Source organism: Larimichthys crocea, chromosome XV (assembly GCF_000972845.2).
Source record: "Larimichthys crocea isolate SSNF chromosome XV, L_crocea_2.0, whole genome shotgun sequence".
In the NCBI taxonomy this organism is placed as follows: domain Eukaryota; kingdom Metazoa; phylum Chordata; class Actinopteri; family Sciaenidae; genus Larimichthys; species Larimichthys crocea.
Window position 1 is genome coordinate 13969394 of NC_040025.1, and position 24216 is coordinate 13993609.

The window sequence follows — 24216 nt, forward strand, 5'->3', positions numbered from 1 at the left end:
ACTCTCTGTGATTTACAGAGTTTATGATGGACAGTGAAGTAAACTGCTGACAGCTGTAGCTGCTGTTAGCTCATGTTGGCTCAGTCTGTTAGCTGCTGTTAGCTCATGTTGGCTCAGTCTGTTAGCTTTATTTTTTCTCGTGCTGCAGACATGAAGTGTACGTCACGTCAGAGGAACTCGACGTTAAACTCAGAAAACAAAGACGTCCTTGTTCTACCCATGATCCTTCAGTCCAAGCCTGTGATTGACCTTTAACCTTCAGCAGTCCAGAGCCGTGACATCAGAGTCACTGTCTTTTCTGGTCGATGCTTTGGGCTGTTTCTATTTTCTTTGCTACACCGAACCTCAATGAAGTTTAAATGTGACAAGTGATAAAGTTTATTATCATGAAACAAACAAACAGACAGACCAAAAAACTTTATCAGAATCTAAACTGTGAATGTTTCTTTATGCTCAAAGACTAAAAGTGAACATGAAATAAGTCTGAACACACACACACACACACACACACACACACACACACACACACGTTTTTTGTTCCTCCTCCTCCTCATTAAATTTAACTGCGACACATGAAGTTGTCACTAGAGGGCAGAGTTTGACAACAGTGACAGAAACTTGTAGTTTTCTAAAGACAGAATGTTAAAAAAAGATAAATATCTTGTATCTTATGTAGCAGGTTGTTTTCTGCACAGGAGGTAGGTGGATATGACTATATGAATATATACAGTACATACAGACAGACAGAATGTATGTAAATATATACACACACATATACACACACAAGATACAAGATAAACATACAATAGATAATATACTATGATTATAAGAAAATGTAGATAGAATGTGCAAAAGACAAGAATATTATATAAATATGACATAATATCAATACTTTTAATATTAGCACATATCACATATGACAGGAGGTATGTTTTTCTTGTACAGGAACCACAGTGCATTAAAGTCTATCTTATCTTATGAGTAGATTGTTATATAAATAATAAGAACAGATACTTTTTATTAATCCCTCGAGGGATTTTACACGCATTTAACCCAAAATAAATACACACACACACACACACACATGTGTATGTACATGTGGTTCACATGCAAATGTGGACAGAGATGGTGCAGTGATGGGCAGCCACACAGAGCAGTTGTGGGGCGTTCGGTGCCTTGCTCAAGGGCAGCCCGGCATACATTTGGTTTGGATACAATCCCAAGAGGAGTTCGTTCAAACATGACCCCTTCTCAAACCAGCCCGAAACACAGAAAATGGCGATTTTCATTCTTATATATCTCGCTTCCTGTTCATTGTAGCCCATTGCTCCAAGAGACTTTTCTGTAGGTCTTGCCATGTTCTACAATTCGGCTGAGATTTCATAACTCTGTGTCCAAAACTGTGGCGTGGCTGTTTGAAAGAAAAGTTCAAGGGGGCGCTATAGAGCGTTTTTGCCACGCCCACCAAATGATATTATGCAGCCGAATTGTTCATAATATAAGTTCCGTGAAGTTTCAGACAGCTCTGACAAAGTATATGATAGCGCAACAGTTCTGCCCGAAAATCAGCCCAAAAGTCAATGGAGTCTGGTTTTTTTCCTGAAACGATCTTTCTTGACTTTGACACGCCGTCACGGCCACGCCCTCTGATAAAAAGTTGTGATTTTGATAACTTTTCATTGTCGAGGCCTTGAGAACACACACGCCAAGTTTCAAGCACATCGGATGAAATCCCTAGGAGGAGTTCGTTCAAATGCGACCCCTGGAAATGACCCCAAAAACACGAAAGGTCCAAATTTGACAAAAATTGGACGCCGTACGCTTCACTGTAGCCCGGGGCACCAAGAGACTTTTTTGTGCGTCTCGGCATGTTACATACTCCCACCAAGTTTCGTACACGTGGATGAAACCGTGGCGAGAAGCCCCTCTGAAAACACACATCTAGATGGCGCTGTCGAGCCATATGCGCACGTCCATGTGCGTGACCCCCAAAATGCGAAATTTGGGCGAATGTTCATGAGTTTTCGGGGGGATATGGGCCGTCGGAAATGCGATTTACTTTTAAACGTCGTTCAGCGTTAGAAATCCAACAGGGCCTCGCAGCGTGCCGTGCCGTGCCGTGCCGTGCTCGGGCCCTAATGAAGCTGAATCATATAAACAGATTTTGTTGATTAAAGATTCCTGATGTTATTTTGAGGCGTGTTTCTGCTGACATGTCTTTTTTCCGAGCTTAATAACACATAAACATTTACGACAACCATCGTCACTTGAACGCAACGTGAGGTCCCATTCAAACGCTGTCAGTGCTCTAAATTCTGAGCTTTCGATAGGTTACGTGAATGCGTCGCGCGCTGTGATTGGCTGCTGGGTCCGAGCGTTCAGCGCCACACACTAAAGCAGCAGCGGCGGCGGCGGCAGCTAACGGTGCTAACGGTGACCGCGGGAACAAACGCTTCAGCTCCGGCCTCCAGGACAGCATGCCCGGCTCTGTGCCGACCGACAGGACGCGGTTGACTTCCCCTTCGAGGTGGCAGTGAGTCCGTGGAGCTAACGCAGCAGGGCCGCGGCGAGGAGCCACATCCCTGACAGGTAGCTTAGCCTCGTTAGCCTAGCAGGACCGCTCACCCGCGTCCGTCCGTCCGCGCGTGAGTCCGCGCGGCAGGACTTTGACCAACCACAGCCACCGCGAGCTGCACCGGAACTCACCTGGACTTCACTGTGCAGTCACAGCTGGACGTGTCGGGTCCAAACAACAGAACCGAACCTCCCGAGGAACAAGACGTCTGAATGAACTTTAGCGGCTAGCTGCAGCTTCCGTCCCGCAGAGCTCAGACTTCCGTCCCGCAGAGCTCAGACTTCCGTCCCGCAAACCACCTCCTCATCCACCGACGAGATGATTCCCGACAAAGTCCCGAAGGAGGACGTGTTCCACGGGTCAGAGGAGCTGAAGAAGGAGGCTCACGTCCCCAGCTTTGAGAGATACAAGGAGCTGTACCTGAAGTCCATCGAGAGTCCTGATGGTGAGTACCTGAGGAGGACACCTGACCTCACCTGACCATGCAGGGTTAAAGGTGTTAAGATGTGATGAGAGGAAACACCTCAAACATCCTCCAGAGTTCATGTCATGTGTGCAGACTAAATGATGTTTGAATCATTGTCCCACACAGACGCATTAAACACAGACCATTTAGAAACTTTAATCATCCCTGAATCCTGAAATGTGTTTAAAGTTTGACCCAGAAACAAGCAGCGAAGCGTTACCTGTGAGTTACCTGTGAGCAGAAGAGGCTGCATGATTTTATTACGTCGTTTGATCACCTGGTGTTACTGATCCGAGGAACGTGATTTAAAGCACGTCTGCACAAAGGAAAGACGACAAACCGGTTTGTCCTGAAGTTTACAACATGTATCACTGTGATCCAGAGAAGGTTAATGATGAACGCTGAATATGATCCTAATAAAAGGAAACAGGTGAGATTAACGAGAAGGAAACGTTCAGATAACCTTCAGATAACCGGTTCACACAGTCGCCGCAGTGACGTGAAGTTTCGTTTCAGAGTTTACGATGTTTTTATTCAAAGGAGCTCTGAAGTCGTCGTCCTGGAAGTTAAACCGCAGATATTCTGATTCAAAGTTTTAATTAATCCAAATCCTTCACGTCCTTCTTCACCTTCAGGTGTGTCCCTCTCTAAACCTTCACTTCCTGTCCTGCAGAGTTCTGGGCCGACGTCGCCAAAGATTTCTTCTGGAAGACCAAACACACGGGTCCGTTCCTCGACTACAACTTCGACGTGACCAAAGGGGAAATATTCGTCAAGTGCATGGACGGAGCCTCCACCAACATCTGCTACAACGTCCTCGACCGCAACGTCCACGAGAGGAAGCTCGGCAACAAAGTGGCCTTCTACTGGTTAGTGTGTGTGTGTGTGGTTGCAGTGTTTAGAGAAGTGAGAGTGTGTTATGAAGCGGTGTTTCATGACTGGTGGTGTAGCTGCACAAACGACAAAGTGAAAGTGAAGAGCAGTTCAAGATGCTTCAAGAGTTTCCGAGTAAACACCGAATAACACACACAAGCAAACTAAACGGAGACATCGCTCATAAAACCATCGATCCACAGCGCAGCAGAGGATGTTGATGGCCCAGAGATGTTTATGAAGCTTCACAACGACTTGTTACTCCACTGAACTCCATGTTTCATGTTTCATAAGAAGAAAAAGATTCAAGTCATGAATCGTCCCAGCTTGTTAAGATGTCATTGGACGCTTTCTAAACAAATTTCAGCCAATCAGATCAACAAAACGTGACGAAGAACAAAAACATCTTTTTGATCCAGAAAGTCTTTCAGGGAGAAACTCTCTCTAACCTCTTCAGCAGCAGCCGCTGTGGTTTCTAAACAGTCACTTCTCGCACACTGACACGGGACTCACACAGGAGGCGGAACGGCAGCGGAACGGCAGCGGAGCGAGCCGGCCGTATTCACGCGAGACCCCGCGATAAACGGTGTATAAAGAAAACAACAGCAACAAACAGCTGACTTTGCTTCTCCGACGTGGAGGAGATTATAAAAAGCATCTGTTGTGTCATAAATTATTGTGTGTTGTTCCACTTCAACAATTAGTCTCTCATCGTTCATGTTGAGACCCTTTGATCGATCTTTGATCACCTGGTGCCACCGGTCATGACGTAACGTTGATGTGAAGTTGTAAAAAGCTACATGAACTGCGTATTGTGTTTTATTTTGAAAGGGGGCGGAAGTTTATTATGTTGATTCTGTGTCGGATTTCCTGGCTGGTGCGCAGTGCTCTGTTGAAATTTACGAGGTTCAGCCGCGGCTCGCGGAAGAAATAGAAATCCTGCGGAAAGTTCGCGCCGTGGCTCGGAGAGCCGCTTCTGGGACGCTTCTGATCCACGGCTGATCCGCGCCCGGTGTGAGTCTCATTGACTAGACTGGCTTCTATTTGCTACGGTGACCGCGGCGGTGCCGTTCTGCTTCCTGTGTGGCCTTGAGTCTTCCACCTCGTGCTGATCGATCTGAACCTCTGTGCTCGGACACAAACGCCTGACAAGATGATGATTTTGTGATCTGTCTGCAAAGTTTAACTCGATTTAGATTCCTCTTTCTACATGCTGGAGGTCGGCCAGTGTTTTTAAAAAGTGCTTTGCTCCGATGGTGGTCGATGAAACAGGGCGTCTACTCAGCAGTGGAAGAAGCTCAGGCCATCCTCAAAGAAAGTCAGTAATTCATAGTTTGTTGGTTCTCTGTAATCTGATTACCCTCCACCTCCGCACTCTAACTCAATAACTACGTGAAGCCACCGTCTTCTTTTCCTGGAGCTGACGGCAGAAGAGTTGACGGACGTCAGGACGTGAAAGATAATCAGGAGAGAAATGTGTTTTTCCTGCTCGTCCACCCACAAACAAATACTTTCAGGCTTATTGTGAGTTTGTGCTCCCACTTTTAACAGTTGGTTCTTCTGTCAGAGGTTTTATTGAAGCTTTCACTTCACGTTAATGTTCTTCCAAAGTGTTTGACTCAGTGTCAGGAAATGAAGCTGAGCAGAGAGAGGTGGAGACAAAGATGGAGGAGAGAGAAGAGGGAGAATAATGAGAAGTATGTGAGGAAGACAAAGGAGGGAGGATGGCTGCAGCTCCATTCATTCCATCTGCTGGTGTTCAATCCTGGCATTGTGTTCACAGAGGAGACCCCCTCACAAAGAGCGAACACACACACACACACACACACACACACACACACACACACACACACACACACACACACACACAGAGGAGGCTTTAAATACAGCAGCGACCCCCTCGAGCACATGAAACGAAACGAGACATTTCTTGACGCGTTGGCCTCGAGGACACTGATAACTAGATGGATTAAAATAATTTTTAGTTACAGACTGTTAAAGATCACGTTTGTCGCAGTTATTTATAGTTGTGAGCTTCATTTAATTCTTATTTTTAACGGTAGTTAATCATTATCTTTGCAATGAACCGTTTAAAAAGTGTAAAAGTCAGAAAATACAAATAATGCTGATTTCTAAGAATCCAACAAATAACTTCTTTTGCCCAAACTGAACTTCTAAATCAGAGAAAATCTTCACGTGAGAACCTGAATCTGAATTTCTGCCTAAATAAATTATTTAATTAGCTTTAAAAATCATCAGTAAAATCTTCATCTCAATCCTAAAACTCACAGGAAGCTGATGGAGTGACGCTAAAATTGTCGTAGAAAGAAAGAAAGAAAGAAAGAAAGAAAGAAAGAAAGAAAGAAAGAAAGAAAGAAAGAGAAAGTCGTTTGGAGAGCGAGAGTGATTTCTTTCTGATACCGGAGAGAGGAGAAAATGAAGGTGTGGATTATTTTTTCTAGGTTGGACTGTGAGCGCGCAGGTTTGACTCTGGACACGGTTCACAGTTGATAAATCATCATTTATTTGATTGTTGTAGAAGTACAAAATAACAGACAATATTCAAGTAAATACCACGATGACTAGAAGCACGAATGATCCAGATAAAACCAGAAAAACAAACATTTTGTGTCTCTTCACATATTGGAATGAACGGCGTGGTCAGGGTTGTGGAGCTCACAATGTTTGGATGTTAATATCAGAACGTCACAAAGAGGACAGACATTATTTCATCTCACTGCTCCATCTCTTTCTTTCTTTGCTCAGACGTTGAACTCGTTCCCGTTCTTCTCCGTGTCACTTCACGTCACTTTCTTTTCATCGTCGTCTTTTCTTCCTTTCACTCTCCTCTCCTCTCGTTCTCTCTCTGTGCCGAGCCTCGGGTCACTGATGTGTCCTGATGTGAGCGATGAAGCCACAGAGGCAAACGCAGTCAGACAGCGCTGAGCTTTTTGAAGCGAGGTTATCCGGGGAGAGGCCGGGGTAAGTGGAGGCATGTGATCCTCGCTGTGGGTTTACACATGAGGGGACTTTTGTCTGCACGAAAAGTTTAGTCCAGAGTTTTTACAGCTGTAACTATGGATCGGTAAATCCATCGGTGTCCAAGCTTTCACTCAATCAGTGACATATTTATGGATATTTCATATTCTGTTCGATTGAACAGCGTTTTGGATGAATGTTGAGGCCTCAGGCCCTCTAATGAAGGTCGGACCCTCAGTAACTGAAACATTAATTCATTTTTTGTTTAATTTTTGAGCCACTTTGACTGAAAACCAATCCCGATGCTGTTTGAGGCTCAGAGGACGTTCGGTGATCTGCAGCCGAGTGAGTCCAAATAAAAAGGCAGATAACTCGTCTCTGTTTCACATCATGTTCTTTCTTTTACACCGAACAGCTCGTTTATTTCCGTTTCTTCACCTTTCTAACATGCTCGTTTATTTTTAGCTTCCTCATACAAAAGAAAATGTTTGTATCTCCTCACCGGTCACTGACATTTAAAGCCACAGTGCTGAAAATGGCTTTACTGTTGTGTATTTATAGGTGTGTGTGCCGTTATCACTCCTAATGTTTCCAGGCAGCGTAGCCGGGCAAACAAACATGTTCGATGACCTTCACTCACTCAAGGGTTTGTTTCCAGCATGCAAACAGTGCATGTGCAACGTGTGAAGAAATAATCAGAAATTACAATTATTAAGATAAAGAATCAACAGTCACATTTATTTATGAAGTCGTTTAGTCTATAAAACATTAAAGTGCTGTCTTTAGTTTGTTTTGTCTGACTAACAGTCCAACACAACACAAAGATCTTTATTTATTTAAGATATAAAATATTATATATCTAGGATTAAAAGGTTTGTACTTTCACATTTAGCAGTGCAAAATAAACTTTGAAACTTTGACCGTCTGCTGTTAATTTCTTACTGTAATTCAGGTTCATCACAGTTTAAGAACGTTTGTCGACTCACAGTTCGAATGAGTTTCTAGATTTCACCGTCTACAATCCAGAATATTATTCAAAGATTCAGAGAAATCTCTGAATGTCTGTGACCTTTGACCCTCAGGCAGCCCACGCTGCATTTAAAAACATGAAGTTCAGACTCGATGCAAAGAGAGAGACACACATCAACGACATCCAGAAACGCTGCACACTTTCTTACTCTGCTTATTAGCAGCACTTTTATTTCTTTCTCATGTCAGAGCGTCAGCCAGTCGTCTGATAGCAGAGTACGGCAGGTCATACACTTAATTTAACGTGATTGTCTGACTTGAGTCTGCAGTACACAAAGAATCATCACGACGGGAAGCAGGCGAAGAGATGTTTCAACGCTTCTATTTAAAGGACGTGTGGGCGCACCCTGACTGGATTTCAAACAAGATTAAAATCTATAGCCACGTCATCTGTCAAACAAACCATGAATAAATGCGATAAGATCGACTTCAGTGATATGACACGGGCGAAATTCACTCGTCGCCGCCACCAAAGAAAGCCACCACGTGTTTTGCATGAGCTCACGTCCATATTACTCAAACGGGAAGTAAGAGCGTCCTATATTTATACTAGAGGTGGGGTACTCAGACCAACCTACTTCCTGTATCCGTTTCAAATTAAAAGCTCTCTCGAGTTTCATGCACGGATCGTCCTTATACTCTGCTGTCAGGTTAAAGATGTAAATGTGAGATTTAGAGCTGAAGCGATCAAATAATTAATAGATGAGTAGTCAATCTCCAACTGTTTTAGTAGGCGATGATTCGTTTTGAGTATTAAGAAAAGACATCCAGATTCTCTGATTTGAGCTTTTTAAAATCTCAACTCTAACCACGTCTATGGCGGTAAACTGAAAATCTCTGGGTTGTGGACAAAACCAGACATTTGAGGACGTCACTTTGGACTCTGGGGACCCACTGATCAACATTTCTCACCAATTTCTGACCAAACAACTTCTCAGTTAATCAAGAAAAAGGTCGACAGATTAATCAACAATAAAAATAAACCTTATTTAACCTTTTAAAACTGATAAAAGTCCATTTATTGTCAGTTTGAGTGCAGAAATGTGTTATGGTTGTCGTAGAGATGAGTAATCTCTCAACTCTGAAAGCAAAGACTGGAACCGTCGACCTGCTTCGTCGACTTTGGGGAACTTGTTTTGACACCAGCCCGGTGTGGCACCGTGAGGTTCCTGTAATTTAGTCCAAATGTTTCCACACAGGACACGAGCCAGACTGGATTCATGCAGACCTCATTGTGAGCGCGGACACCGCGGCTCAGATATGTGTTTCAAATGATTATCAAGGTCAGAGCTTCATCGCAGTGTCTGAACGCTACAACTACCATCAGCCAACTGGGTCACAGAGACCTTTCACTGTGCGAGCGCCACTCCCACCAAAACACACACTTACAAATACCGTATTGAGAAACACGACTGGAATCCACACACACACACAGCGTTGGCTGTTTTTTCTGGATCGTTTCCACTCCTTGAGTTGAAGCTGTAAGAACTCGCTGCTTGCTGAAAGACGGATATTTAGCAATCGCGTGTTTTCGTTGAAGCTTGTGTACAACACTGCCGTCACCGGTTAGGCAACAGAGGCGAGAGAAGCTGCAGAACTACACATCCTAGACTAGGTGAAGTGTTTGGCGGTGATGGTGAAGGCTGGGTCAGCTTCCTTCTTTGCCAATCTGTTCTGCCGTATGAGCTTAAACCGTGGAGCATGAAACATGATGAACTTTAAACGCAGAGACGGTTCAGGACGTGTCTCAGCTTGGATTTCTTACAGACTCATAAGAAATGTTTTATCACGTCATCTGTCTGTGCTGAGTTCAGATCATCATCTCGTGTAGTTGTAATTTTCCTCTTCATGGTGCGTTTAACGCTTCACTTCTTCTCGAGTTTTGATTCTTACACTCTTCTTTGTCTCCTTACATTCATGGTTTCTCCCCCGAAGTGTTCGCTTAATGCACTCGCACTCGTTCTCTCTTTTATCGACTCCTCGTCTTTTTACTTGTGGTCGGCCTGAGCCAGCTTACCCTCAGGTGCACTTAACCTTTGAGTCTTAAGTGCGTTGTACAAATAGTACACAGACCAGTTCTAAGCATTCATCTAGAGAAAGAAGCAAAATAGAAAAGAAATCATTTTTGAGTGTTTTATAGATTTGAATTTGTCTGGAAAAGTTTGGAAATAAATTTTAAGTTTAGTTTTCAGTTTGATTGATGTCTGTCGATGCATTTGTTGCATCATTTCCTGTTGGTACAAAACAATATGACAGCTATGGTCCATTCAAACACTTCTAACAGTGAGCCATGGTTGATGTAGTTTATACTGTAGACTAATGTGGACAGAGCTGAGTAGATTCACTGTTTCATTACATATTTAACATCTTACAGAAGCTCCTGAACATGAGCAGCTGCAGCATCGATTCATCTGTTGGTTATTTCCTCAGTTAACTGATTAATTGTTTGGACCACGAACATTCCTGATGATCGCTTCATTATTTCAGCTTTGATTGACGGATTAATTTATACTGAAAATAATCGACCCTGCAGTTTATCGAGTACTGTGTGTAATTGTACATGTCGTTTTATATATTTAATATTGGAGGTACGAGCAGAGACTTTCTATGTTTTGACTGAACTCTTTCAGACTCCATCAGTGCCGGTTTGTCGGTCACGTTTTTCAGTTTGCAGACTGCGAAACAAGCGAGAGCGCGCTCACTGAAAATGGCTGTAATTCAATAATGTGGAGAGACAGAGCTGTCACAACTCATTCAGTGTGTACGTGACCTGAAATGACACTTTTGCAAGTGTGCACTTCCTGAAACGCCCAAGAAGAAACTCTGTTGTGAAAAAGAGGAAAGTTGAGAAGTTTCACAACTCTTACAAACTCTGACAGTTTAGATTTGTGGCTTTATGTTTCGAGGTTTTCTGTGTTCGATACGTTACGGTTGTGCTGCCGGGCCGACCACGCCAAACACTACATGCATGTTTTCTTCTTTGGTTCTAATAATTAAAACGATATTTCATTTTTTTTTTTGTCTGTCACATTATTAAGTTGCTGAAAAATGAAAAACATTTGACATAATTCCCATTTCCAAAGCTGCTTTTTTGTATTTGTTATTTTTATGTATATTGATTTTTATTGTTTTTTTTCCCTGTTAAAGGTTTTTTGTGGGCAAGTTTTTCCTCACTGGAACCGAGGGTCTAAGGACAGAGGGTGTCACTCCCTGTACAGATTGTAAAGCCTCAGAGGAAAATGGACAAATAAAATTGATTTAAGTGATTGCATTAAACCTCTGGAGTCGAGTGACTCGGGTTAAGATCGCTGAAGTTTATTGTCCAGATGTTAAGAAACCAATATTTCTGAATATGTTTGTTTCAGGGAAGGAAACGAGCCCGGAGATGAGCTGACGGTGACGTACAGAGAGCTGCTGCAGAGAGTCTGCCAGTTTGCCAACGTCCTGAAGTCTCAGGGTGCGTTCAGGGATCTACCTGATCTCCATAGTATTGCAGTAAAACAGGAGTTATCCACCTTTTTCTCCTGCGTATCTGTGACTTGATCGCACTCGCTTTGTCTTTGCAGGAGTGAAGAAAGGCGACCGTGTGTCCATCTACATGCCCATGGTGGTGGAGCTGGTCGTCGCAATGTTGGCTTGTGTCCGAATCGGCGCCGTCCACTCCATAGTGGTGAGTGCACCGACGCATGCACGGTGCATCGTGGTTCGTTAGAGACAAAGGTGTTAACGTGTGTGCTGCTGTTTCCAGTTTGCAGGTTTCTCTGCTGAGTCTCTGTGTGAGAGGATCATGGACTCCCAGTGTTCGCTGCTCATCACAGCAGGTGGGTTTGCTAAACTCAAACCTCCCTGACACCAAACACATCACCTGCTGACGTGAAGACACCGACTCTGCACCGGCTTCAGATCGGCGCCTCTGTGTTCACCTCGCGTCATTTGCACGTCCATGCAGTGTTTGTTAACCCTGTTTTCACAGCTGACCAATGAGCATAACAAGTTTTTAAATGGGTCCAAGAAATAAGCTGCAACATGATTCTGCACCATCCATCTAAAAAGTACTCGTTGTTTTCACCGATAGGGTCAGATTGTTGTCAGATTGTCACATTATAGAAATGATCCCACAGAGAAAGAGCTTCATAAGAACGAGTAAATATCATTTTTGTTTACCCAGAAACATTGAATCAGTCGCTCTGTTCAGAACACAGAACGTGAAAGTTTTACAGCTGAGTCGATCGGTTAGTTAACACAACAAATGTTTTTATGTGTTTTTATGGTCAAAGCATGAACTACGTTCAGTTTTTATTCTCGGGTAAAATTCCTCTGTACACTGGGAGAAATCACGTCATTTGTCAAACTCTGGGGAACAGGTGATATTCTACATTTAATCCAACTAATCCAAACAAATATCGTCAATAAATCCCGTGAATGCATCTGCGAACAAGTCTGCGTGTATCAGGGCTCGATGTTTCTTCTTTCTCTGCGTCGTGACAGATTTTGGGAATCTTAAAATGGTCTTCAGTAGGAACCAACGAGGTGTGAAGCTGAGAGCAACAAACAGGAAGTCAGAAAATGTTCGCAGATGGACTGACGTGGCAAAACTACAGATGCAGGAAGTTATTGGTCCGATCTGTTGCTCCGTATTTATTAAAGGCTGCGTCACAGTGATTCATTCTGCCCTCGAGTCGATTGCCTTTCCATTTAATTAACTGAAGAATCTGAAGTCAGCAGTGACGGAGCAGGAGAGCTTCAGCGTCTCGCTCAGCAGAACTCGTATCTCGAGTATCATGAGGCGCTAAACTGTGACCAGTAATCAAAGTCTTGTTAGCTGGATTAGAGTCTGGGGATAGAAACCTGTTAATCCACGGAGTTAATGACACACACACACACACACACACACACACAGAAGTCCTGTAAGCAGATCAGCGTCTTTAGCTCGAGGGGGTGGCCGACGGTGCACTCAGAGTTTTATGATGTTGTAAAGAGAGCAACGAGAGCTTGAATGCTGAAACGGAGTTTGCACTGGGTCTCGTTGGGTTTTTACTGCCACACATAAAGTTTTGTAAACTCTAATAAAACTGCAGCGGCTGCTTTAAAACTGACCTGAGACTTGTTCGCACTTCACTGAGCTAATTATGTAGTTTAAACATTATTGTGTCCTGCCTTCATCAGGGATGTTTCTGCATTCAATAATAATAATAATGTTTTCCATAAAATAGTTAAATTACCGTGTTTAAAAGTTCTTTAAATCTAAAGCTATGTGAGGCCTGGTTTTGATATTTGGTTATACATCATGATCCGATCGAATAGTTGTAAATACGATAAAAGTATTTCATTCAGTACGAATGTTTCTCCTGGAAAGGTGTTTGTTATTACACCTCTTCCTCTCTGGTACTCACGTAATGTTAAAATAATCCAGTTACATGCTGAAATCTGATTCTTTATTCTCGCTACAGACATTTGTTTGTGTGTCAGCGTTGGTTGAATATTAAGAAATAAATAAATAAGCAGAACAACAAGCAGAAGAAAAGGAAGGATGCAGCGTGTGACTGTAAGGACAGAGTTGGAGGGTTAAACGAGAGGTGGAGGTCCATCTTAACACTTTAATCACATCGTTAGAGCTGAAGGACAAAGTCCACAGTCTTCATTCGGAGCTACCCGAACATCCACGCGGCGCTGAGATCATTGAGGATGTTTGATAAAACAGACGTACCACCTCCAGCAGCTTATGTTAACACCTCTGCTCATGTTATTTCCCGTCTGCTGAAATCCTGAGCGAGCGAGTTCATGTTTCATTCATTGTTTCTCTCTCTCATTCGTTCAGACGGCTTCTATCGAGGAGATAAGCTGATCAACCTGAAGCTCTTAGCTGATGAAGCGCTGCAGAAATGCAGAGACAAGTAAGCCGTCTAGACACACACACACACACACAAATACAAATGCAGCGTCAAGTAATTACACACAGAGACCCTTGTGCTTCCGGGCTGTGCTATAATACACATTATAATTCTTATGTATTTATGACGCTTCGTGCTTCATGTCTCCCAGATGCAGCAGGAGACGTCTGCAAATCCCCACATGTTATGTTTGTTGTGTCATTTTACTTGGGGATGTTTTAGAGGTCGTCCACTTCGAGACAGACTTGCAATCATTTTCAGGTGTTGACCTCCCCCTGAGGTCCTCTGAGGTCTCTTTTCCTCTCTCCTGTATGGTTTCACTGTGGTAACACTGAACTGACCTGGTTTAATCTCTCTCTTTTTTTTGTCTTTCTGGTGCCGCCTCATGTTTTCCTGCTCGTTTTGACCTGCTATTTCATATAAAATCCTGATTCTGCTTAAATAAATATACAAAAGGAAAACAATAGAAACAAACTTTCAAGCTGTTGACAAGTTAGAATGGAGAAAGCAGCCTCCGTAACCTCAGTGAAACTCTCCATACGTCAGGCATCCGCACAGTCTCCTGCAGAACTGAACGGAGTCATCTTGTTTGGATGTGAAGAGATCCGTCATTAACAGGATGAAAAGTTACTTCATTACGAATCATAGAGGAGTGACGGAAAGATTACTGGATACACGGTGCTAATGGTCGTCACGTCTTTGTCTCTGCAGGGGGTTCCCAGTACAGAGGTGTATAATGCTGAAGCACTTGTCCAAAGAAGCCGATGAGACTCCTCTGGGCTCTCAGTCTCCTCCAGCCAAGCGATCCTGCCCGGATCTGCAGGTAAACCACAAACTGAAAAACCCAAACTGGGACCAAACATTATTCTGTGATGTCGTCATCATCATCGCTCTGCTTCTTTTATGTTTGTCAGTAAAACTGACAAACCCGTCTGCGTTTCATCTAACGTGTAATTAAGATTAATTTTACTAATTCAACTCTCATATGATTCCTGTGTCTTCATCTGTCGCATCACGGTGTCGTTCGTCTGTGTTCCCAAAATACAGTTTAGATGTTCAACTTGCATGTTGACAGGAGAGCGTGTCGCGCGATAAGAAATCAGGCAACTTATATAAATTTCAGCCAGGTGACATGATGGAGATGACGTCTCGACAGGACGTTGGAATAACCGAACGTTTAGCTTGACGTACAGGTTCTCGCTACACATCGAGGTTTGGGAGGTGTGCTCGACCCACATTTACCCACAGCACTCCTCTCTGCTGGGCAGGTTTGTGATGATGTTAACAAATATTGTTTATTAAAGCTACAGATCTCCAGAAACTCTTACAGTACTTTATTTTGACTCAGTCACACGCCGTCCTGCTGACACAAATACTCACTATAGCAGCAAATGTGAAATAGTTTCCAGTGGACGCTCACCTGGTGGAGTGCCCCATATTCAAAGTCCCAACCTCAGCGGCCCGGTTCAGTTCCAGCCTGTGGTCCTTCTCGCTCCACCTGCTTTCCTCTCTCGCTACAGTCAGAAACAATAAAGGAATAAACCCCCCCCCCCCCCCCCACAATAGTACCCAACGAATGTACTGCTTCCATCTTACGTCTCCAGTAGAAACCAATGGAGTTGAGACACAGGCAACAAGTCAAATACAAATAAGAAGTAGAGTCAGCCTTATCCTTTAAATACAGTTTATGCCTGATTTCTTTATTTAGACTCCCGAGACTTTAAAATTTGAAAAATACATCCAGGAATTTTTCTGCGAAGCTCGCTTCGTTTGTATGTATGATTTTAATGTCCAAAATCGACCTCGAGAAACTCTACAGACGTGTCTCTGTGCACCTGTTCTCTTTAATTTTGCATTTATTATTTGGGGTTTTTAAAATAACCTCTCTCCCTCATTAACTTCTCCTTCCTCCTCCTCCTCTTCCTCCTTTCTTCCATCCCGTCCAGCAGGACAAACAAACAGGCAGAGTAAAGAAAACACGTCCTGTCCCGCAGGTATTTTCGTACCCTCCTCCCACCACTGAACCCCCATAACACCTTTTTTTGTTTGTGCCTTTTTAACGGGAATTTCACTCTCGAGCAGAGTTTTCATATCACTGCTGTTGGGTGAAAAGAATAAACAAAGAAAGCAGATTTTTAGGGACATTTAATTTGTTGTTTTTCAGCACCTGTTAACACTTTAAATGTACGATTCTAGATGCATTTTCTCTATTAAAATAATTAAATCTAAGAAACCCTAAAAAACGAATGCTGATTTATTGTTTTTACCAATCAACAGCAGTTTATTCCAATGATTTGTGACAGTCCAGATTACATCTGCGATCATGAAAAACGTTTTTCCCGAAAATATGATCTGCGAAACCGTGTCGGCTTTAAAAATCACCCCACAAAGTTTAACAAATCGCTCTGCAGAAGAATCAAAATCAAGAGATTAAAGAAGACTGCAGTGTAATTTTACAGAAACGATATTGCACCATAAAAGATGGGAAATGTTTGCTGGACTGCCTGAATTCATTGGAATAAGATGTAAATTCTCTAGAAGTGGAATTTGTATTAACACCGTTTCTCTTTTTGTATCCGTTGTAAACTCTTTATGTTGAGGTTGAACACTTCTTCCCTTCGGCTGCACTCTTGGCCGAGTTGAACACTTTTTTTTTTTTTTTTAGATTTTATTTGCACAAAATTAGCTGCTGTCTCTCACAGGTTGTGTGTTTTTCTTACTAATATAACTGATATAACACTTCTCTCCTTTACTTGCACACCACAAGCCGGGAAGAATCAGGGGTCGGATGTTTGCATTTGATTTTTAGTCCATGTTCACTCTCTCGTAGCTCGGTTTTTGCTCCACTATGTTCATGAGCTAGTCTCTGACTGTGTCTGTTTGCTGTTTGCTGCTGAGCAGGTAGTCCACAGTAGTTCATAGAGCTTTTTAGCTGAAAGTAGCTTGAGAGCAGCAAGAGTGAAACAAAACAGAAAAAGTTGTCGCTGGACAGATGATCCAGATAAACCTGAAAGGTGTTGCTGATCGCTGTGAGTAGCCGTGTAAAGATCATGTAATGTACAGCGAGTGGGTCATTGTTGCGGAATAAACCCATGACAGCCTCGAACGACCTTTACTTAGTGTGATCGTATCCTGGCGATGCCGTTTTACAAAAGTGACTCGTCCAAACGAATTATTTATTTTAATGAGTAGCCGTGTAATACGCAATGACACCACAAAATTAGTTATTTTTACTGTCTTCTTATCGATTTCAGCATCAATTCGTGCGTTATCTTTTTGTACATCACCCACGTCTCAACCTCGACTTCTTCTTTTCTGGAATTGTATTCAAATTCAGAAACGTCGAAAGCTGTAACTTCTGCCTTGTGTTTGTAAGATGCAGACACAAACAGACTCCTGATTCTTCCCGAGTAACTTGGTTGTATCTGAATAAAGACTTTGTGGCAGAGCTTTGTGTTTTCTCTCGTCAGTGGCCACATTATTCTGTACTGCACATCTTTTCAACATGAATGCGGTTCAGTCCGGTTCAAATAATAATTCAGAACCGCCTGATCACACAGGAAACACTTAGAAACACGAAGCTCTGCCAACGTGATGTTTAACATAAAAGAAAACTGCATTATGGGAGATGTATGATGAGTGGACATCAGATCTGGGTCTCACTCTTCTAGACTCATGACTTCTTTTATGACTGAATCTCTCCGTCTGTATCTTCCCCTGCTCGTCTATCTGAACTTAAATCTTTCTATCTTATCCTTCCTTATCTTGAGCTCTCTCTTCTCTTCTGTCTTTCTGTCAGTCCAAAGATTTCCAGGCGGTTTCTACGCCTATCTTTGTCATTCTTTAACCACATCAAACAGAAGTGACCCAGCTCTGATTGACGCACATAAGTTACAACAAAACCTGTATGTCTGTAACTTCTCTAACAACTCTCTTGTTGCTTTGTTCACTCAGATCTACAGTTTTCACGTTTGTCAGACTAACTTTGTTTTACTTTTGTACACGTTTAAAGCTCGTAGGGACGTTTTGAGCGATATTTAGTGGCGGATTGACGGGGATTATACTAAAGTGTTCATTTAATCTGTGTGTGTGTTGATATCAGGTCCCGTGGAACCCTGAGGTGGACTTGTGTTGGCACACTCTGGTACGCGGAGCTTCAGATGAGTGTGAACCCGAGTGGTGCGAGTCTGAAGATCAACTCTTCATCCTCTACACCAGCGGCTCAACCGGCAAACCAAAGGTAACACACACACACAGATGTGCACGTTGTGGATTAAATGAGCCGTTCGACTCGTGGTGTGTTCAAGTCCCTTCAGCTGGTTTGCTCCCCGCTCTTCTCCTCTTCAGGGAGTTCTTCACACAGTCGGCGGCTACATGCTCTACACCGCCGCCACCTTCAAACTGGTGTTCGACTACCAGCCTGACGACATCTACTGGTGCACGGCGGACATCGGCTGGATCACCGGACACTCCTACATCACGTACGGCCCGCTGGCCAACGGGGCCACCAGCGTCCTGGTGAGTGCAGCCCGAGGGGCGGTGGACTACTTCCACTTCCTGTTTTTAAACTTGGCTGGTGGTCGCTCTATTGTGATGGACGGCAGCTGGTTTCTGATTTGTCTGCAACAAAAGGAATACTGGCCAACAGAGTCCTTTATATTTATAGTGTCATGTATGGAACGCTGGTTTCACGTATGGATATGGTCAACGCCTGTTTCATAGCGAGTTTTAAAAACCTGATCCAGGTAACGTGGCTGTGAAATGTGCGTCTGCTTTGACTGGATACGACTAACATGAAAACTGACACTGAAGGAAACACCTGATTTATTTCTTTGAGTGATAGACGAAAAAATAAAGTGATCTTTGTTGTGAGTTGAAACAGGAGATGAGCTGTCCTCAGATCAGATCAGCTGTGTCATCTTACAGCTTCAGCAGGCGTCATCGTTACAGGGTTTACTGATAAAGCTCTGGTTGCGTCATTGTTAGGTGAAGTCAGTAATGATCGGATGAACTGCAGTGAGACAGCCTGCTCTGCTTTTCATCGTTTTGTATGACTGTGAATATTTCTTTTACATGTATTGCAAACTGCATAAGTGTCTCTACGCTCGGCTCAGCTCGGCTGCACCTCTCCAGCGCGCGGAAGCCAGGCACAGAAAAAGCAAAGAGAATCCGGTGGATTTTCAAAATAAAACACCCTAATGAAACTAATTGACTACGTAGCATATTTCCACATGTAGAAGCATGTTTAGAAGAACATACACCGGGAAAATGGCCAAATCTGAGCGGGTAAACAAAGTCTGGCGGGTAAAACGCTCGCTCCTGAAATGCTCTTGGTGGAGTTTGAAGTCGCGTGCAGGACGGACCAAAACCATTCGCCAGAGACGTATTCAGGGTTTCGGAGACTCAAAAAAAAAAAAAAGAGGTTTCTCCTCAGCACACTTAACAGCCGATGGCAGTTAAGGAGGCGAATGCCGATGTTCAGCCCTAGTTTGACTGTTTCTGACTTTGTTTGCTGACTGTGTTTCAGTTCGAGGGCCTGCCTACTTACCCAGATGTCAGTCGTATGTGGGAGATTGTGGACAAATATCACGTGACCAAGTTCTACACGGCTCCGACCGCCATCAGGCTGCTGATGAAGTACGGCAGCGAGCCGGTGCAGAAGTGAGTTGTCCAGCGATGCTCGTTTTATTCTGTATTCAGGAAGTAAAAAATCATTATCGTCAACAGGAAAGTGATGCTCTGCAGTCAGTCACTAACTTCAGCTGCTCTTCTCTGTCTGCAGGTATAAACGAGAGTCTCTGAAGGTTTTGGGGACGGTGGGAGAACCGATCAACCCTGAGGCCTGGCAGTGGTACTACACCGTGGTGGGAGAGAAGAGGTGTCCCATCGTCGACACTTTCTGGCAGACGGAAACTGTAAGTTACAGTTGGTATGCTCTCAGATATCATAACATTCATATCCAGAAGTTTGTTGTGACACTCTATTCACACACGTGGGACTAAAAACATTTCTAACTGGATGTTCTCTGGGATTTCAGGGTGGACATGTGTTGACTCCTTTACCTGCAGCCACACCCATGAAACCTGGATCAGCTGTGAGTAAATTAAAGTGCTTCAGTATTTTAGTAAACGTATTTATACATGAGAATTCAAAAAGCTTTAGAGAGGTTTAAACTTTAAAAAGATTCAATAGAAGAACATGTTGGAGCTCGAATTAATAAATGAGTGAAACATTTTTATGAATTCTTAGTTTTGATAACTTGTTTTCCATGTAAACAAAATGTGGCATACACAGGCGACGAGGCGCTGTAGAAAAAAATGCCATAAACAAAGACAAGACTACAAAATGATTATTTTTACTCTTCATATTGATTTCAGCCATAATTTCATGCCGACAATCATAAGAACATGAATTCAATATAAGGACGGTTTTCTTTTGAAAGTTTTTAAGACATGCCTGATGTACTGACTAACTCGTTGCTTAATTATGATAAGATGCGACGCGATTCTTTAGCTCCTACGTCCGAGAACTTCACGTGTTGTATTTTTAAGCTCATAGTGGTAAATCTGATGAAGGATGACACCCAACAACTCAAAATATATTGAAGAAAAAGATCGATGTACTCATTTCCAAAATTCACCAAACTGTCTGCACACAAACAAGGCAGCTCATGCATTAACGAGGTGGACCAACAGCACCCTAAATTACGTTAATTTAAGAAAGTTGATCTAATTATCATAACAGGAGGTCGTAGTCAGTCTCGTCTGTGGTTCCTGATTTGTTGTCATGAATAACAAGGTTCACGTATTGCAGCCTGTACAAGCTGTAACTGTACGTATATGTCCAGTTGTTAGATTGTTTGGTGGATATAAAAAGCGTCCACAGTAAAGAAGTTTGTCCTTTTCTGACCTGCAGACGTTCCCGTTCTTCGGAGTGGTGCCGGCGATCTTGAATGAGTCCGGAGAGGAGCTGGAGGGGCCGAGTGAAGGATACCTGGTTCGGATCATTGTTCTTCCACATCTCTTTTACCATGCTCGTAACTGTTTTTAAACTCGTCACGTGTGTTCATCACTTTCCCGCTTCCTCATCCTTCGATCAGGTGTTCAAACAGCCGTGGCCCGGCGTGATGAGGACGGTGTACGGAAACCATCAGAGGTTCGAAACCACCTACTTCAAGAAGTTCCCGGGATACTACGTGACGGGAGACGGTGAGAGACGTCTTAGTGTTTTAAAATATTATATTTTACTCTATAATACTCTTTAATTATTTTATCGTTTTATCCTCGTCTCCTTCCAAATTGTTTAAACTTGATTTTTATCCTAATTACTTAACTTACAGGTTGCCGCAGAGACAAGGATGGATACTATTGGATAACAGGGAGGATAGACGATATGCTAAATGTCTCAGGTAAGACTGAGTGTAGAGCTGTTGTCTCTAACTTTTTAAATAATGAATAAATTGTGATGATCTGTTATCTTACCTCCTCTTCGCTTTCCTTCCCCTGCAGGTCACTTGTTGAGTACGGCGGAGGTGGAGTCGGCTCTTGTAGAGCACGAGGCCGTCGCCGAGGCTGCCGTGGTGGGCAGACCTCATCCCGTCAAAGGAGAGAGTCTGTACTGCTTCGTAACTCTCAATGATGGAGTGAAGTACAACCGCACGCTGGAGGCAGAACTGAAAAAACAAGGTGTGAAAACATGGCTTTCTTTCCACTCAAGTGTTTTTTCTCCAGCGTTACCTGGGAGGGAGAGCTTCTGATGTTGATGACCATGTTTTTTCTGTTTATTTTCTGTGTTCACAGTACGGGAGAAGATCGGTGCCATCGCGACACCAGACTACATCCAGGAAGCTCCAGGACTCCCCAAGACCCGATCTGGTAAAAATACCAAAGTGACAGAAGTTTTAAAAGAATGATGAATAATGTCGTTTTTATCCACGGAGAAGGACGTTCAGACAAAGAGTCACCATCATCACGTGTGTCGTCTGCTCTCTGCAGGGAAGATCATGCGACGGGTGCTCCGCAAAATCGCCTGTGACGAGCGAGACATGGGCGACATCTCCACGCTGGCCGACTCCTCGGTTGTCGAGCAGCTCTTCCAGAACAGATGCTGCACCGGCGTGTGACGGGCCTCGTCTGGATGATCTTTGCCGGAAGGCTCCGACTGCAGCCGCACACCAGCGGCCACAAAGCCAACCAGGGAAGAAGAGGAGGAAGAGGGGGAGGAGGAATTCAGTGAACTCGGTCTTGTCCAACAAACAACCTTTAGCTCCTGATGGTGTGAACGCATGGTCCTTAGATGTAAGAACTAACATGTTAGATTACTGCTCATATTTCACACTTTAAGTGTGTTGGCTTAAATGTTTTTTTTAAAAAGAGAGCAAGAAGCCAGAGGTTGTTTCCATGACAAAGAGTAACACTTCACCTGGTTTTATCCCAGAGATTCAGCCAGTAACACACAGCAATCTGCTACATTCATATTTGTTCAGTGCTGAGTTTGTACGCTGGAATAAGGCGAATGTGAAGTGCTACCTGTAACACGTTGTCTCCTCCCCTCACTCGCTGCCATAGTACCGTTACGTACACTGATAATTAGCTAAATCTAAGAAAACAAAACATTTCTACTAGCTCTAATTTCTATTGTAATTTTTTTTTTATATGTAGATTTGTGTCTTTGTTTTTATTCAGACTGATTTTTGACATAGGATTTGTTGGGTATTTCTGTTTGTATGTTCTTTTTCTTTGTTAGGCTCTTCTGTCAGTCTGCTGGAAACTGTTCAACCTCCACATTTCTCAGGACAACACAAAACAAAAACGCCACCCTAAACCAGCTGCAGGCCTGATGTTGAAAAGGGAAAAAAAAACGTGATTTGTCGTACATCTCCCAATAAGTTTGAATTGTTTTATAATTTAGTCTTGTCCGCTTTAAGTTGTGTGGACTCAAAATAAGGTACCTAACGGCTGGAATTATCTCAAAGTATGATTTTGAATCTGGTTTAAAAAATAATCAGTTTGTGGAGCTAGAATCTGTGTGGCTCATGATATGGTACATTAAAAATGATATTTAAGATATTTAATCGGTTAAGAAACCATCATTGTTGTCGGTATTCACAGCTTTATTCCTGTTGTCATCTTAAAGGATAAGGCAAGCGTAAATTTTTATTCTCGTTTCATGAAAAGTTCAAAACCAACAACGTTTTTGTTTTCATCACCTGCTGAACACAAATATATCAGACATCCTGTGAAAACTGTCATCGTGTCGCACACAAAACGTTCTGCACAGACACATCTGTAAGAAAGTTAATAGTAATTCACATAATTTGATCGGCATCGTATCATTTTAAACACGTTGAAAAAGTATTAGCACCTTTTGACAACTGCTCGTCAAGCACAGCACGTGTTAACGGATACATTCATTGTTGGTTTGAGTCTTTTCATGAGATTTATTGACAAGCAAGAAAAATCTCACCAGATTTCCTCCATCTTTTATTTTATTTTTTTATTTTAGATATTGGAAAAAGAAAAATGCCCGTCACGCTCTGTGTTCAAAGCCGGTCTGTGGATTAAAAATCAGCCGACGTCCAGATTGAACCGATTTGGGTCTTGAAAGGTTTCCGCTGTTCTGTTGTCTGTGATTCGACTTTATTTGAGTGACATGATGAACCAGAAGCAGGAACTTGTGCAGGTTTCATCAGCGTTTTATTATTTGCTCTTTGTGTGTCTTTATGTGCCAACATGAGCGACAGTGGAGCTGGGTGTACAAAGCTAATCATTGCATCTAATGTTTTAAAAAAGAAAAAGTGCAGCTGCTTATTCTGATTTTGTCTGTCTGACCCTTGGGTGAAGGAAAGAGAATGTTCCTGTTTTTTTTTGTTTTGTTTATTTTCCTGTTTGTATCATGTGTATGCAAATGACAGTAAAAGGACTTGACTGCTGCCTTTCATCCTCGCTCCCTGGCTGTTCCTGTTCCTACAAACTGTTAGACACAGAAATATTTGTCTGGACGCTCATAGAGATCATAATCATCTCCACTGAGTCACGTTGTTCTGACAACTGGTGTCTAAATGGAAACTTATTTACAGTAAGTCTATGATTGTGTTCAGCATTTTATAATGTCCTAAAAAGAGACATGACATTAATAATTTGACACTTATTCTGGCTCTGTTTGGGTCATTGTCCAACGCTGGTTATCAGTTGGCTTTGTTAACTCTGAGTTCACTGGTCGTGGTTGTGGTAATTACATGTAATGTGTTAACTTTGTCACAGCTAAATTAATGTATTTATACAAGACAAAATGTACAAAAAGACAAAGGTTTATACACAAAAAAAAAAAAAAACTAAATGAAGTTTGATAAACTGAGCAAAAGCAACGACCGTGGGGCCAAACTAGAGCAGCCACTGGTGTAT

At 42.8% G+C, this 24216-nt stretch overlaps 1 protein-coding gene across 3 annotated transcripts; it reads left to right on the forward strand.

Moving 5' to 3' along the window:
- Positions 1 to 2382: 2382 nt before the first annotated feature.
- acss2 (acyl-CoA synthetase short chain family member 2) lies at positions 2383 to 23752 on the forward strand. Of its 3 annotated transcripts, none has more exons than XM_010754922.3 (19): positions 2383 to 3020; positions 3715 to 3910; positions 11288 to 11379; positions 11489 to 11592; positions 11671 to 11743; positions 13741 to 13816; positions 14525 to 14636; positions 15760 to 15807; positions 17916 to 18053; positions 18161 to 18331; positions 19341 to 19474; positions 19596 to 19728; positions 19851 to 19907; positions 20729 to 20809; positions 20913 to 21021; positions 21153 to 21221; positions 21322 to 21498; positions 21613 to 21687; positions 21808 to 23752. In XM_010754922.3, the coding sequence occupies exons 1-19, from the start codon at positions 2894 to 2896 to the stop codon at positions 21933 to 21935; spliced, it is 2100 nt and encodes a 699-aa protein (XP_010753224.1). In that variant the 5' UTR covers positions 2383 to 2893; the 3' UTR covers positions 21936 to 23752. The 3 variants fall into 3 exon arrangements, with proteins under 3 accessions (XP_010753224.1, XP_019128063.1, XP_019128064.1); XM_019272518.2 differs by having other exon boundaries at positions 15763 to 15807; XM_019272519.2 differs by lacking the exon at positions 15760 to 15807.
- Positions 23753 to 24216: the final 464 nt, after the last annotated feature.